The sequence below is a fragment of the Mangifera indica genome, chromosome 5 (assembly GCF_011075055.1).
Source record: "Mangifera indica cultivar Alphonso chromosome 5, CATAS_Mindica_2.1, whole genome shotgun sequence".
Classification (NCBI taxonomy): domain Eukaryota; kingdom Viridiplantae; phylum Streptophyta; class Magnoliopsida; order Sapindales; family Anacardiaceae; genus Mangifera; species Mangifera indica.
In genome coordinates, this window is record NC_058141.1 from 1,686,692 (window position 1) to 1,702,007 (window position 15,316).

The 15,316-nt window shown below is 32.3% G+C and overlaps 1 protein-coding gene and 1 pseudogene across 1 annotated transcript; both read left to right on the forward strand.

Moving 5' to 3' along the window:
• Positions 1-1,215: 1,215 nt before the first annotated feature.
• LOC123217256 lies at positions 1,216-4,399 on the forward strand (annotated as a pseudogene).
• A 5,056-nt stretch (positions 4,400-9,455) lies between these two features.
• Positions 9,456-12,832, forward strand: LOC123216310 (phosphatidylinositol N-acetylglucosaminyltransferase subunit C-like). Its single transcript, XM_044636725.1, has 3 exons — positions 9,456-11,119; positions 11,235-11,336; positions 11,787-12,832. Exon 3 carries the CDS (start codon positions 11,984-11,986, stop codon positions 12,734-12,736), a length of 753 nt encoding a protein of 250 aa, XP_044492660.1. The 5' UTR covers positions 9,456-11,119; positions 11,235-11,336; positions 11,787-11,983; the 3' UTR covers positions 12,737-12,832.
• Positions 12,833-15,316: the final 2,484 nt, after the last annotated feature.

A 15,316-nucleotide genomic window follows, 5' to 3' on the forward strand; every position in this document is an offset into this window, starting at 1 on the left:
TGACGTCGTTTTAATATATATTGATCAAAACGACATTGTTTTGTATCAAAATTTTTTATTGAAAAATTTGACAAGTAACTCAATCTCGAACTCAAGCTCCATCGAACTAATATAAGATTGACTTATTTCAGATTTATTTGAGTCAAACTTAAACTCGAGCTCGATCAGGGTTGGTTTAAGTCCAACCTAGATGCAACCCGTATTTTATAAGTACAAGATTAGGGTAGAAAGCATGAAGTGTAGACCTGGCCACGGGCCGGTTTGGCCTGTGAACCGGACCGAAACCGGCCTGGATAAACCCGGAACCGGAACTGGCAGACCCGGAACCGGACTGAACCGGAACTGAAACCGTAGCTCTGCGGTTCGGTTCCGGTTCACATAAATTGGAACCGTGAAACCGCCGGTTCACACCGGTTTATGAACCGGCGGTTTACTGTGCTGAACCAAAAAAAATTTGAAATTTTTTTGATTTTTTTTTTAATTTTATTTAAAAAGGCAACGGTTCCCTGCGCAGGAACCGTTGCCTTTTGAAGGAAAAATTGCAGGGGAGGGACCAATCCCCTGCAATTTTCAGAGAAAATGCAGGGGACTTGGTCCCCTGCAATTTCTCTGAATCTCGATTCACCCCCTTATTTTTAATTTTTTTCAAAAAAGTTTTTTCCTATATATACACCTCCAAATTCCATTCTCTCAAATTTTAATCTTTCTACTCTCTCACTCAATCCTTCAAACTCTCATTCTCATTCTTTAAACTCTTAATACTCTCTCAATCTTTTAATTCAATCAAATTTTCTTAAATTTAATTAAATTCTTTCTTAATTTTTTATTAATTTCAATTTCAATTTTAAATTTTTTTATACAATTCATAATTAATTATAGAATTTATTTCTATAATTAATTTTATTTATTATTTATTTATTATCTTTTATAATTAATCATATAATTTATTTATATAATTAATTTTATGTATTGTAATTAAGTCCAAGCCTTTATTTTAATTTTTAATTATTGTAATTAATAATTTAAAAATTAAATTAAGATCATATATTAGAATTGACTGTTCAATATCGGTTTCGAACCGAAACCGTTGGTTCCGAACCGTGGACGAACCGTCCTGTTACGGTTTCGGTTCAGGATCCTTATATTTTCGAACCGTGAATCGGTGATTTCGAACCGAAACCAGCAGTTCATGAACCGTGGCCAGGTCTAATGAAGTGGATTCGAATTAGGGCCGGCTAGTCACGTCCTTGCTTTTCTGCTGGATTCCTGTCCTCCACTACCTAACGTTATCTTCGCACTCAGTAATTCTTGGCCATGGATGCTTAAACTAGTAATTCCCAACTTACTCACTCTTTCAGCTTGCAGTATTATTCTACTCTGTGTTGCAGAAGATCCATCAAAGCAAGAAGCCCTGAGATCAACACTTTTGGGTCTATACAGAGGTCAAGTTCTCGTTCAGTCTTTTGTCTTGGTACCAAAGTTCTAATCTTTCAACAGATTTCTTTGCACAGAAGAAAAAATTAATAAGTTTGGACATTTTATCTGCTTCCTTTTTAAAAAAGGAGTGTGCTTCAAAATAAATCTTTGTTGGAAGTCTGTCTGTCTCATCTAGATCTGTTGGTTTGTTTATTGTTCTTTGATTTAATTTCTCCTTTTAGTGTTGTTGGTGTTTGTGATTTGGCTTTGATCTGTTAATTAAACTGTGAAAAATAAATTATATATAGGCCAGAAAGAGAGCTGTCAATGTCCGTTGAACATGTTGACTCAAAGCTTATGGCGGCATAATGATGCAAATGTTAACATGATTGGAATCTATGGCATGGGTGTGGTAGGGAAATTCATACTGATTATAAAAGCTGGTTGGCGATTTCTTGATGAGAAGTTGTAGTCAACATGGCTGACGCCTGCGGGATGGGTGGTATCGGGAAACTACCCTCAGGCAAAAACTTATATGATAGGTTTTATAAGCGTTATTGTTTAATATGTTTGTTGTAGTTGAAGTAACATTAGCCTAAATCACAAAAAAATTTCAATTACGTCACAGGTTGAAGAAAGAGAAGATGATGCTTGTAATATTAGATAATAGTTGGAAAAATCTTGATTTCAAGTCAATTAGAAGTCCTTTGGGGATGTTGAGAATGAATTTTCATTTGGGAAGATAACGGTTGAAATAGTGAAAAATATGCAGGTTTACCACTTGCAATATGAGCAATTGCAAATGCACTGAAAAGTAATTATTGGTAAATGCTATGGGTTTCAGTTTGTTTAAAGATGTTTATACATTAAAGTTGGTGAAAATGGAAGCGGACATATAAATTGACAGTCTCAAAGCTTCATGTTTGTTGCTGGATGTTGACAATAAACAGGAAGTTAAAATGCATGACATGGCTATACGTGTTGCCATCTCAATTGCATCCACAGATTAGAGAACATATGTCATTGTCATCTTTCAGTTGCTGTTTCCTAGACTATAGAGGTCGCAGTTCAAAGATCTTCTTAAATTATCTGTAATTTCACTGAGGATTTGGTAATTATCCTTTTCCCTGTCCCAACTGTCCGTTGATATTTCTATGATGAACATAATTATCTCCATTAATTGTCGGCTTTTAGTCATAAAGTCAACTCAGCAAGCAAGGAATCCAAAGAAATGAAATAAGAGAGCACTCAAGCCAGCTGTATACAATCTCTCTTTGGCAAAAAGGTGATCGTTTTACCTTCACAGTTTGTAGAGCTGTGTATCTTTATTCTCTGAAACATATGTGTTATGCCATGTTTTTTCTCTAATTATGTTAAGTTAATAATCATGGTTATAGCAGTTGCAAGTAGAAAACTCTGTTTTTCCAACCTATAGCAGCTGAGATATTCTGGGGCTGCAAGTTTGGAATTTGATTGGGCAAGAGGATGTGAGTGACTACATCCGTATGATTCTAATTGTTCAAGGTGTTAATGATTGTGAATGTGTTTTGAGGAGCAAAATTTTAGTGGGGTTTTGTAGTTATATTTTGAGCTGCTATAAGCTGACTATAAATTCTGGTTTCATAAAAGTTTATTTTTGGTTGTTAAAGTGAGATATTCATCTTTCCTGGTTCTCGTATTTGGGGATGCTTTTTATGCATTTGAGGATTGTCATTAAAACTATTAAGCAGATCTTATGATATAAACAGACATTAAATGGTTTTTATCGATTTTTCTCATCAACTTGTTAATGTTCTTAGTTATTTAGTTGCCGGTGCACTTGGATGATTTAAGTTGCTATTATAACTAATTGAAGAAATTTTATAAGAGAGGAATGTTAAAGTTGTGTGCTTTTTCTCATTGAGTTATTACTGTGATTAATGATTATGGACCTAATTTTTGCCGTGTGTTGACAGGTTTGTTTCATTTTGCAGTGGATGTTGCGGTGGTAAAACATTCATCCAGCATTTATTTCTTTCTTCTAGATCCGATATTTGATGGAATAAAGTGGTGGAATTGCAATGGATAGATATGGCTCTCCTTCAACTCCACCCAGATGGAGAAAAGTGGCATACGGAGGAATGCAACCTTGATTTGATGACAATCACATGGACGAGTCGTTGCTTGAACACATGGTTATGAATGGCAATGTAGATAAACGGGATGACAAGGGTGATGCAAGACTCAGTTTTGATCTCACATTATCTATGCATTGTTCTCATTCTCTTGGTTTGGATCTACACACTTAAGTCAACTCTTGATGAAAATTCCCTTTTGCTTTTAGATGTAAGTCTCCTTGTATCAGGATTCTATATTCTCATTTTAACTGAAGAAATGCTTTCTCTTAAATTGCTATTCCATTATATTCTCAATATCTCTTTCTTTATGGCCAGTCTTTGGCTCTGATCTACCAAATACACATGAGGTCCATAAGCTCAGACTCAATCTGGACTGTGACCATCTCACTTCTCATGCCCCATCTCTTCCTGCATGTCTATTTTAGGTCTGCTATAAAAGCTCCGGGGGCTTTACAGAATCCAACTTTAACCAGTTGCATCTCTTTAAATGCCTCTGTCATAGCATTCGTGTTCATTGCATCCCATCTTCCATCGAGGCTACAAGTCTTTGCCATCATGCTATTCTCCTTGTTAGTATTCCTTTTCACTCCGCTAGTCACGTATTGTGTAAAGAAATATTCCTTCCGGCTACACCTTTTCTTCTCTTTTACCTCAATGGTTGCTCTCATTTTTTCTTCTCTTTTCGTGTTGTTCTTATGCTTGTTACTGTGGTATGTCTTTATTGGCTTATACAGATTCAAGAATACAAATTTGAGATTAATGGTCCTTGGTATGAGACTAAGCTTTGTTTTGATGTTACAGATTGAGAACACTTTGTATGTTACAAATTCAAGAATATGTTCAATGGTAATTTTTCATTCGTGAGAGTTATTTTTGTACAATTTTATGCTGGCTTTTCTAGTGAACGCTGGCTTTTTTCGTGTTCTTGAAGATGACTACTGAAATTAGTTCAATTCAAGAACTTACTGTTAAAGATCCAGATAGTTGAACCCGATTCTTTGCTAACAAAATAGCAAATATAAATTATCAAAAAGAGAGTATCAAAGGACACTAATCAGGGTTGGGTCTTAGCTAAGTTACCTCAGTTTCAAAAGTGGCTTGGTTTGATTTCGTTAGGGTAAACTCAAGGTGAGTTCAAATTGAAAGGGTTAGCTTGATCTGTAATTAGATTGAATTTGAATTAGAGAGAGTTTACTTTGATCTGACTTGATAGTCGAGTGAATAACTCTATTTTCTTTGAGTTTAGTTTGTGGCTTCAAATAATTGTTAAAATAACATTGTTTATCTATTAATTAAAATTAAGGGAATAATGTCAAATTATAACTCAATTGTAGGGTTAAATTGATCTAAGTATTTTATTAACATTATGATGACATCATATAATTTAAATTAATTTTAAAATTTTAACCAAGTAACACCAAATTTGAGTCTAAAAACATTGAGATAGGTGGACTTGTTTTATTTTTTATTATTTTAAGGCATGTATACTTTTATGGTTTTAGGTTTTAAATATTATCCTTGTCAATTTTTCCTCACAACTCACTTAATTTTCATATATTGATCTTAAATATTAATATTTAATTGTGAGCCCTTTTTATAAATGTTATGTGTATATATTTTTTAGTTTAAGATTGTATAGATAAATAATATGTTATTATATAATTGAATATTATTTTAACTATAATTCAAAATTATTCAATTACATTATAACACAATATATATATATATATATATATATATATATATATATATATATATATATATATATATATTGGATTTGGTCAACCTATAATAGGTTGATTCGATCCATTAAGATTGAAATATCTAATTAGGTTTTAAATATTATCCTTGTCAATTTTTCCTCACAACTCACTTAATTTTCATATATTGATCTTAAATATTAATATTTAATTGTGAGCCCTTTTTATAAATGTTATGTGTATATATTTTTTAGTTTAAGATTGTATAGATAAATAATATGTTATTATATAATTGAATATTATTTTAACTATAATTTAAAATTATTCAATTACATTATAACACAATATATATATATATATATATAGGATTTGGTCAACCTATAATAGGTTGATTCGATCCATTAAGGTTGAAATATCTAATTAATCTTAACAGAGAAAATTACCTTTCTGTTCTTAATAGTTATAGAAGTTAACAACAGTTGGGATTTCAAAGTTTGAATTCCCAATTGTTGTTTAATATTAAAAATAAAAGTTACTTAACTTATGTGAGAGGCTAAAAGAATGTTCTCTACTTTTTCTTCTTCTTTGAAAATAACCAAAAAACAAAAATCATAGAATACAGAAAGATCAACAAGGGCAAATTGTGTTGTGGATTAATAATTTCAACGGCTAGATTATCAAACATTATCTAAGAACGTACATATTAAATCCGGGTACAAATTTTTATAATCTTGGACTTATTTAATTTCCGTTTTCATTGGTATCAAAGTCATGTCATATAGTTGATTGTGATGGTGGTGATACAAGCATGTTTCTAGAAAATTAAATTGGTATGAACAATGACCAATTATTTTTTAAATTCTTTTGGGCCCGTTATCAATTTGTTAATGAATTTGATGTAATTGTGCATAACTGTTGCCTAGAATTATGTTAGGATGACTTCTGGATGTTATAAGCTTACTTAGTGATAAAGATTACATTGAAAATGCATCAAATCATCGATTTTTAGTGGCTATTTTTTTACCCAAAAACTGTGACATTCATGCTTTAAATTCACCAAATTCCGACAACGATTGCACCAAAAACTACATCAATCTGAAACTTCAAATCAAGGACTTCAAAAGCACTATCAAATCATCGTCAATAGTTGGCTGGAAGACGGCCAATTTCGTCGACAAAATTCTAGGGTTCTTACTGTGACACGAGTTGCAATCGGGTTAAGAAAATCCAATTACCCGATTCGTTGGTTAACGGGTTGGTCAAAACCTATTAGTTAATGGGTCAACCTACTTGATCAACAAGGCAACTCGACCCGGGTCTCCACCCATGGGATGGATGACTATCAATGGTCAATGTTTGACTATCATAGAAAAAAGTTCAGCACCAGAGCATGAAGGCCCCTAAGGACCTTTCTCTGGACCGTGGCGGTGTGTGATGCATTTTTCTAGCGTGTGGTAGCTTGGATAATGGGTCCATATGAATTTAAAAATTCAATGATAGTTCATATGCTAGTTCTAGTCAATTTTTAGTAATATTATTGTAAGAATGGTCTTAATCATTGAAACTAGTCATTGAAATATTTTGAATTTCATACATATATATTTTTTCAATTTTTAGTGATGTTATTGTAAGAACTTCTTTTGAATTATGAATATATTGAACCATGTGTTGATTCAATAATTATTTTTTATTATTGATGAGAATTATGAGATTGGTAGAATTTAATAATTCTCGTTTAGAATATATATTGACACAATTGGATTAATTTTAAAATATTGAATATTTGTGTTATAAACGATTATTGAGAACATTGTGAACTTTCAACTTTGTGTCTTAAATGAAATATTTTTAATTTTAACGCATCATTGTAATAATAAAATGTACATATATCTTATTGTTAATGTTTGTGTTGGTGTATTTTTGTAGTTATATAGATAATGACTTTGGAAAATATTATTACCGATTTGAATAAAGGAGAAAGACTAAATAAGGACAATTATAAGATATGGAGAATGAGAATACATTATATCTTAGATGAATAGGAAGCCTTGGAGGCTGTTAATCAGGTTATGGAAAAACCCTAATTGGCTAAAAAGTAGAACCCTAACAATACCCAACATAAGCATGGCATGGACGCTTATAATTTTTGAAAAAAAGAAAGATTCAACTGCTAAAAGAATCCTTATCAGCTCAATAAATGATGACATTGCTTATTAGTATGAGTAATTTAAAATTGCAAATATCATGTGGGTGGCATTAATGGAGAAGTTTTGAGGAACTATTGTCTCCAAACTTAGGCAGTTGACCATCAAGTTCGATATGTACAAAAAGGTTCCCAATAAACTGATGAAATAACATTTCCCTTAAATGTCCAACATTATAACTAAGCTGAAGAAGGTTAGGCATGACTTGATTGATGAACAACAAGTTCAAGCTATTATATGATCTTTGCTTGATAGTTAGGAGCACATGAAAATTAGTATGAGTCACAATGATAACATCAAGACTTTTGATGACATTGCTCGTCGCCTTGAGCTGGAAGCTGAGCACCTAGAAGCTACTAGACCAAGTGCTCACACATATGTTGTTGAGTCTAACTCCAAGAAATTTTTTGGTTACAAGCGAAAATGGTAAAAATCCAGAAAAGGGAAAGAGATCATCTAAAAACTTGTGAATAAGAATAAACGATTCAAGCACAAAAGAGGCAAGTGCATTAGAAAAAGAAACAAGACCAATTTGACTTGTTACCCTGTGAATGCACAAAGCTAAAAAATGTATTGTCTTATCTTGTCTCAAATTGTGAGATTTATATTTTTAATACCATTTTATTAACTAAATCTAATCATATGTGCTCTATAAACTCATGAGTCATAGACTATGTAGTTTGTGATAGAGAAGTTTTTATAGAATTTCATCAAATACCGAAGAAAACATGATGGATTTATATGGATAATAATACTAAAATAAAAGTAAAAGAGATTGATACATGCAAATTGGTTTTATGTTATAGTCAAACCTTATGCTTACATGATGTCTTTTAAAATAGAAAAATACAGTCTATTTTAATTCACCTTATTGATTATTACTTTTAATTGTAATTTTACTATTTATGAAAATATTAAATAATACATCAAAAAATTTTATATGACATATTTAGAATAGATCATTTTTAGAAAATTTAAATTCTATATTTTTTATATCATAAATATTATTTTTATTTTAATATAATTATGATGAACAAATCAATCAATTACATATAAACATTAAATTATTCGAATTAATTTTATTATTTCTCAATTTCAATGGATTGAATTAACCTAATAGTAATTTTTCCGCTTCTTTCTTTCATCCATTCTAAAATAATTTGCTGAAAAAAAATAATAAAAGATTTTAGGTTGTGGTATTGTTGGGTAAGGTTACAGACCCATCGATTTTTGAGCCCATTAAACAACATGAATTGCTCAGCGGTAAGGATACCAGGCTTACTGCATGATATTGGCTGGGCAGTAGTGAGCTTACCGAGCCTATCGGGGGTAAGGATACCAACACTAACATTGGTGCCGACAAAATATGAGTCATTTTTTGGCTTTGATTATATCAAACCCCAATAAAATTAGACAAGTTCAAAATCAAGGAGTGGGTCGTTTTAATAAATAAGACAAATTTGAATTAATTTAAGGATTTGAATTTGAATTAATTCAAATTAAATTATTTTTAAATCAAATTAAAATTTTAATTCATCTATCTTAAATAGATTTTAATTTAGTTTTATTCAGATTTAGTTCATAACGAATCTCACTCTAATCATTTTATCACCTATTCCTCGACAATATTTATAACCAAATTGGATAAAGGTCATTATAGCAATAAATTTCCGATGGGGTGAATCAAATTGATCATGAGTCGGGGCTAGTTTAAACTTAGATTAAATTCATAATATTTAGCTTGATTTTGATCTTATTTAAATTAATATATAATATCACTTAAAAATTGTTTGCAGGTAAACAATGTCATCACAAAATGAACATGTCATCAAATGAGCCGACATATAAATTGAGGTAAAACTTTAATTTAAGGCTTATTTATTCAAAGTGAATTATAAATTCAAAATAAACTAGTTCGGATGGACTCCCCTATGCTTGGTAAATAGATCTTTGGGCTGAAAGCATGGAGTGGGTTCGAATTAGGGCCGGCTATTAACACTGCTTGCTTTTCTGCTAGATTCTTGTTCTCTGCCGCCTGAAGTTTTCTCACTTTATTTCTTGGTCATAGATGCTTAGCCTGGTAATGCCCAACTTACTCATTCTTCCAGCTTGCAGTATTATTCTACTGTGTTGCAGAAGATCCATCAAAGTAAGGAGCTCTGAGGTCAACACTTGTGGGTCTTTACAGAGGTTAAGTTTCTTCAAGGCCCTCGTTGAGTCTTTTGTCTTGGTACCAAAGTTCTAATCTTTCAACAGATTTCTTTGCACAGAAGAAAAAAAATATATTTTAGCATTTTATCTGCTTCTTTTTTTAATTAAAAAGAAGTGTGCTTCAAAATAAATCATTGTCGGAACTTGGAAGCTTTATGTCTCATCTAGATCTGTTGTCTTGTTTATTGTTCGTTGCTTTAATTTCTCCCTTTAGTGTTGTTGGTGTTTGTGAGTTGGCTCTGCTCTGTTATTTGAACTCTGAAGATAAAAATTATATGTCAGCCAGAAAGAAAACTGTCTATGTCCATTGAACCTTTTGAGTCAAAGCTTATGGCATGGGTGTAGTAGGGAAATTCAGAGTGATTAGAGAAGTTGATTAGTGGTATATCAATGAGAAGTTACTGTCAACATGATTGGGGTGTAAGGACGGGTGGTATTAGAAAACAACTCTCGGGAAAAAACTTATATGATCGTTTTTATAGGAATCGTTGTTTGATATGTTTGTTTTGGTTGATGTAACATTAGCCTAAATCATGAAATAATTTCAAGTGCATAATAGGTTGAAGCAAAAGAAGACGATGATCAAAATATTAGACCATATTCGGAAAAATCTTGATTTGAAGGTGCTTAGAATTCCTTTTGGAGATATTGATAATGAATTGCCATTTGGAAAGGTAGTGAAAATATGGTAGAAAACTCAGCTTTCCAACCTATAGCAGTTGAGACAGTAAAAAATAAATATGCGGGGTTACCACTTGCAATATGAGCAACTGCAAATGCATTGAAAAATAATTATTGGTTAATGTTATGGGTTTGGGGTTGGTTAAAGATGTTTATAAATTAAAGTTGGTGAAAATGGAAGCCGACATTTAGATTAATGGTCTCAAAACTTCATGTTTGTTGTTGGATGTTGACAATAAACAGGAAGTTAAAATATGTGACATGGTCTATACCATTTGCCATCTCAATTGCATCCACAGATTAGACTGTGCCCTTGTAGTGCTTTTCCACTGTTGATGTCTTTGTTTCTCTATAAATTAATATTCTTAGAGAACACATGCCATGGTCATCTTTCAATTGAATATATTAACGTACATTAATAGAAGTTGAGGAGTGCGATAAACTGAAGCACTTCTTATTCTCCTTGGAAGTGTCTGATTGCAAGAACATAAAAAGAGATTTCTAGTACTGATGAAGAAAGATTAGTAGGATGTCGCTGTTTCCTAGACTATGGAGGTTGCAGCTCAAAGATCTTCTTAAATTATCTCCAATTTCCCTGGGGATTTGGTCATTATCCTTGTCCTTGTCCCTATCCGTCTCAACTGTCCATTGATATTTCTACAATGAACATAATTGTCTCCGTTAATTCTCGACTTTTAGTTATAAAATCAACTCAGCAAGCAAGGAATTTGAAGAAATGGGATAAGAGAGCACTCAAGCCAGCTTTATATAACCTATCATGGGCAAGAAGGTGATCGTTTTTCCTTCACAGTTTGTAGGGTTGTGTTTTTTTATTCTCTAAAACATATCTGTTATATCATGTTTTATCTCTAATTGTGTTAAGTTATTAATTATGGTTATAGCAGTTGCAAGTACAGACGTCTACCTTCCAACCTATGGCATTTGAGGTGTGCTCAGGCTGCAACTTCAGAGGTTTATTGGGCAAGAGGATGTGGCTGACTGCATCAGTATGATTCGAATTTTCCATGCTGGCAATGATTGTAAATGTGTTTTCAGTGGCAAAGTTTTAATGGGGCTTTGTTGTTAAAGTTTGACAGCTATAAGTTGTTTTTGTTGCTGAAGTGAGATATTCATCATTCCTGGTTCTCATGTTTGTCAATTTTGACTGCCTTTTTGTGCGTTTGAGGATAATTGTCAAAGTTATTAAGCAGATCTTATGATATAAACAGAAATTGAATGAGTTTTCTCATTAAGTTGTTAATGTTCTTAGTTGTTTTAGTTGCCAATGCACTTGGATGATTAAAATTGCCATTGTAACTAATTGAAGAAATTTTAGAAGAGAGGAATGTTACAGGTTGTGTGTTTGTCTAATACTTTTTCTCATTATGTTATTACTGTGATTAGTGATCATGGACCTATTTTTTGCCATGTGTTGACAGGTTTATTTTATTTTGCAGGGGATGTTGCAACAGTAAAACATTCATCTGGCATTTATTCGTTTCCTCTAGATCCCATATTTGGTGGAGTAGACGGATGGAATTGCAATGGATAGACATAGCTCTCCTCCAACTCCACCCAGATGGAGAAAAGTGGCATATGGAGGAATGCAACCTGGATTTGATGACAACCACATGGAGATTCATTTCTTGAATAGATGGTTATGAATGCCAATGAAGTTAAATGGGACACGATAAAGTTGATGCAAGACTCAGTTTCCATTTCACAATATCTATGCATTGTTGTTCTCATTTTGTTGGCTTGGATCTACATGCGTAAATCAATTCTTGATGAAAATTCCCTTTTGCTTTTAGATGTGAGTCTTCTTCCATCAGGTTTCTTGGTTCTCATTTTAACTGAAGAAATGCTTTCTCTTAAATTGTTGTTCCATAATATTCTCAATATCTCCTTCTTTATGGTTGATCTTTATGGTTTGTCTTCTATCTACCAAATACTCACGAGGTCCATAAGCTCAGGCTCAGTATGGGCTGTGACCATCTCACTTCTCATACTCCATCTCTTCCTGCATGACTATTCTGGGTCTACCATAAAATCTCCAGGGGCTCTACAGGATCCAACTTTAACCAGTTGCATCTCTTTAAATGCCTTAGTCATAGCATCCATGTTCCCTGCCTCCCACCTTCCATTGAGGCTACATGTCTTGGCCATCATGCTATTCTCCTTGTTGGTATTCCTTTTCGCTCTGCTAGTCACATACTGTGTGAAGAAATACTCCTGGTTACGCCTTTTCTTTTCTTTTACCTTGATGGTTGCAACCCTTGCTTTCGTATATATTCTGCACTGGTTACTTTTGGTGGTGTTCTTAGGCTTGTCGGTTTTTGTTACTTTGGTATGTCCTTTTTGGCTTATACAGATTCAAGAATACAAATTTGAGATTAATGGTCCTTGAAATGAGGCCAAGCTTTGTTTTGATATTACAGATTGAGAACACTACTTTCTATATGTTCAGTGGCAATTTTCATATTCATGAGAGTTCATTTTTGTAGCTTTTCTTGTGAATGCTGGCTTTTTTCCATTTTCATGAGGATGAGTTGATTCGATTCCAAAATCTGACGATTCAGCTTTGCATGCGCTGCATACTTGAATTAGTGTCTTTGAACTACTGAATTTATTTCAGTTTAATTACGCACCAATAAAGATCTAAATCAGAGGACCTTATTTTTGGCCAACAAAATAGCAAACATAATTTGTCAAAAACAGAGTATCAAACTACACTAATTATGGCTGGACCCAAACAAAATTGGTTTGGTTTGAATTCGTTTAGATCAAATTTGAATTGAACTTGAGCTAAGAGCTGGGACAGTTGGCCCATTTTTGAAACTAAGTTAAACTCATGTTAAAAAGGGTTTAATTTGGTTTGATTTGCAAGTTGAGTAGATCACTTGATTTTATTTGAGTTGGATTTTGGATGGTTTGAGTTTGGTTCCCAACCCAATTCGAGTCGTGTTAAGCAAATATTAAAACGATATTATTTCGGTTATTTTAAAGAAAAACGATATCGTTTTGTTAATAAGTTACAAATTCCAATTATAAACATGAGTTGAGTTTCAAATTTTAAACTTAGAGATCAAGTCAAACTCGAATTACCCAAATTAAGCTCAATGAACTCAAGTTGAACTTGAGTTGTTTCATTATTTATTTGAGTCAAACTCGAATCAAGGAATATTCAGACTTATTTCGATTCACATCCACCCATACACTAATGATACATGTTGAACTTCACATAAGATATAAAACAAAGTAGATTAGTGTTATTATCCTATTAGAATCGCACTTATAATTTATTGTACGACACTTCAACATATACAACTAAGAAGACTACTCTGACATTTTGAATTTGAGTAATATTATGTGTATAAATAATGATATGTGCACATATAATAAAATGGTTTAAAATAAAAGATGAATTAATATTCAATCACACGATAATATATCATTATTTGTATATAAAATTATACATATAATTTTATTATTTAACCATTTATATGTTTTAAATGACAAAGAACAATAAAAAAAATTACTTCATTCGATTTGATATTGAATTCTCTGATATCATCCTTATTATTGTTTAATACAAAATATTTATAATATTTGGTTTTATATTGTAGTCTCGCATTCACAGTCACAGCATATTATCACTCACTTTGAATTTTTGAGAGTTTCATCCTCTATTTTAATTATTCTTTGTGAAAAACTTTGTTGACTTCCGTGCAAGTAGATCGACATCTTCTTCATCTAATGAGAGGGGTAGATACTTTGTGAACTCCTTTTGGCTGGAGTTCATCAACCAAAAGTTAAAAGTTTAAGTTTGATTCAAATAAAAATGATTTAATTCAAATTTATTATTTAAATTTGTTATTCAGATTTATTACTCAGATTCATGATTTGAATTCGTTTTATCTAAAAATGAATAAAACAATATTTTAACAGAATTCCGTTAAGTGAAATTATATGATTTTTATGTCATTTCACTTAACGGAATTTACTATAAGAATTTGATGACGAAATTCACTATGAGAAAATAGAAAAATGGATTTGACTTGTTTTTATACCCAAGTAGAGTTTGAGTCATCTTAAATTGTATTTGAGGTTAAATTATTTTCAAACTGAGTATAGGTCTCAATTCATCGATTTCGAACAAATCTCACTCTAGGTCTTATTTTGATTTAACTTAGATCGAATCTAACTCTAATTATTTTATCCAATGTTTGTCATTGGGCAAAGGGCGTTTTAGTAATAAGCTTTAGTATAAGTGGTTTCAAACTAAACTGATTTAACTCTACAGCTAGCTCGATCTCATATTGAATTTAGGCTAAAAGACTTATTCCCCCCTAGGTATAGAGTATTTCCAAACTTTCACTCATAAAATTTCAAAAACTCAAAACATCCACCTTTCTGTAAAAATTTTTAGTAAGAGCCAAGGGTAAAATTATCATTTAATAAAAAATATTTAAAAAACTAAATTTTATCACATTCCCTCCCCCCCTCAATTTAAAAATCTAATAATTTTGTTTCACCCAAAGTTTGAAAAGTAACCATTTCCCCCTGGGGTTTCATTTTTTTCCCCTTTATTCTCCAACAACTGTTATCTAGCCAACCTCCCACTTGTTAGCGCTCCCTCTTACATCCCGCACCAAGACATAACCATGAAGCAACCACAAATGTGATGGATCGTTGTGCTTCATCAGATTCGTTAGACGACAAATCTTGGCCTTTGATTATGCCACGAACATATAGAAGATGCTCAGGAGACATCTATGTTGGCCGAAATTCATTGTGCGATGAATCTGACAAAGGTGGAAAGTTGTGTCTTCATGGATATGACAGATCCGTCGCTTCATGGTTGTGTCATCATTCAAGATGCAAGAAGGAGTGTCAGTAGGTGAGAGGTTGGTTAGAGAATGGTCATTGAAGAAAGAAAGGGAATGAATGAAACTTTATTCAAGATCTCTTTATTCAAACCGACTCA

Excerpts from the sequence above, each read along its gene's own strand:
- LOC123216310 (XM_044636725.1), top strand. The coding sequence starts at position 11,984 with ATGGTTATGAATGCCAATGAAGTTAAATGGGACACGATAAAGTTGATG.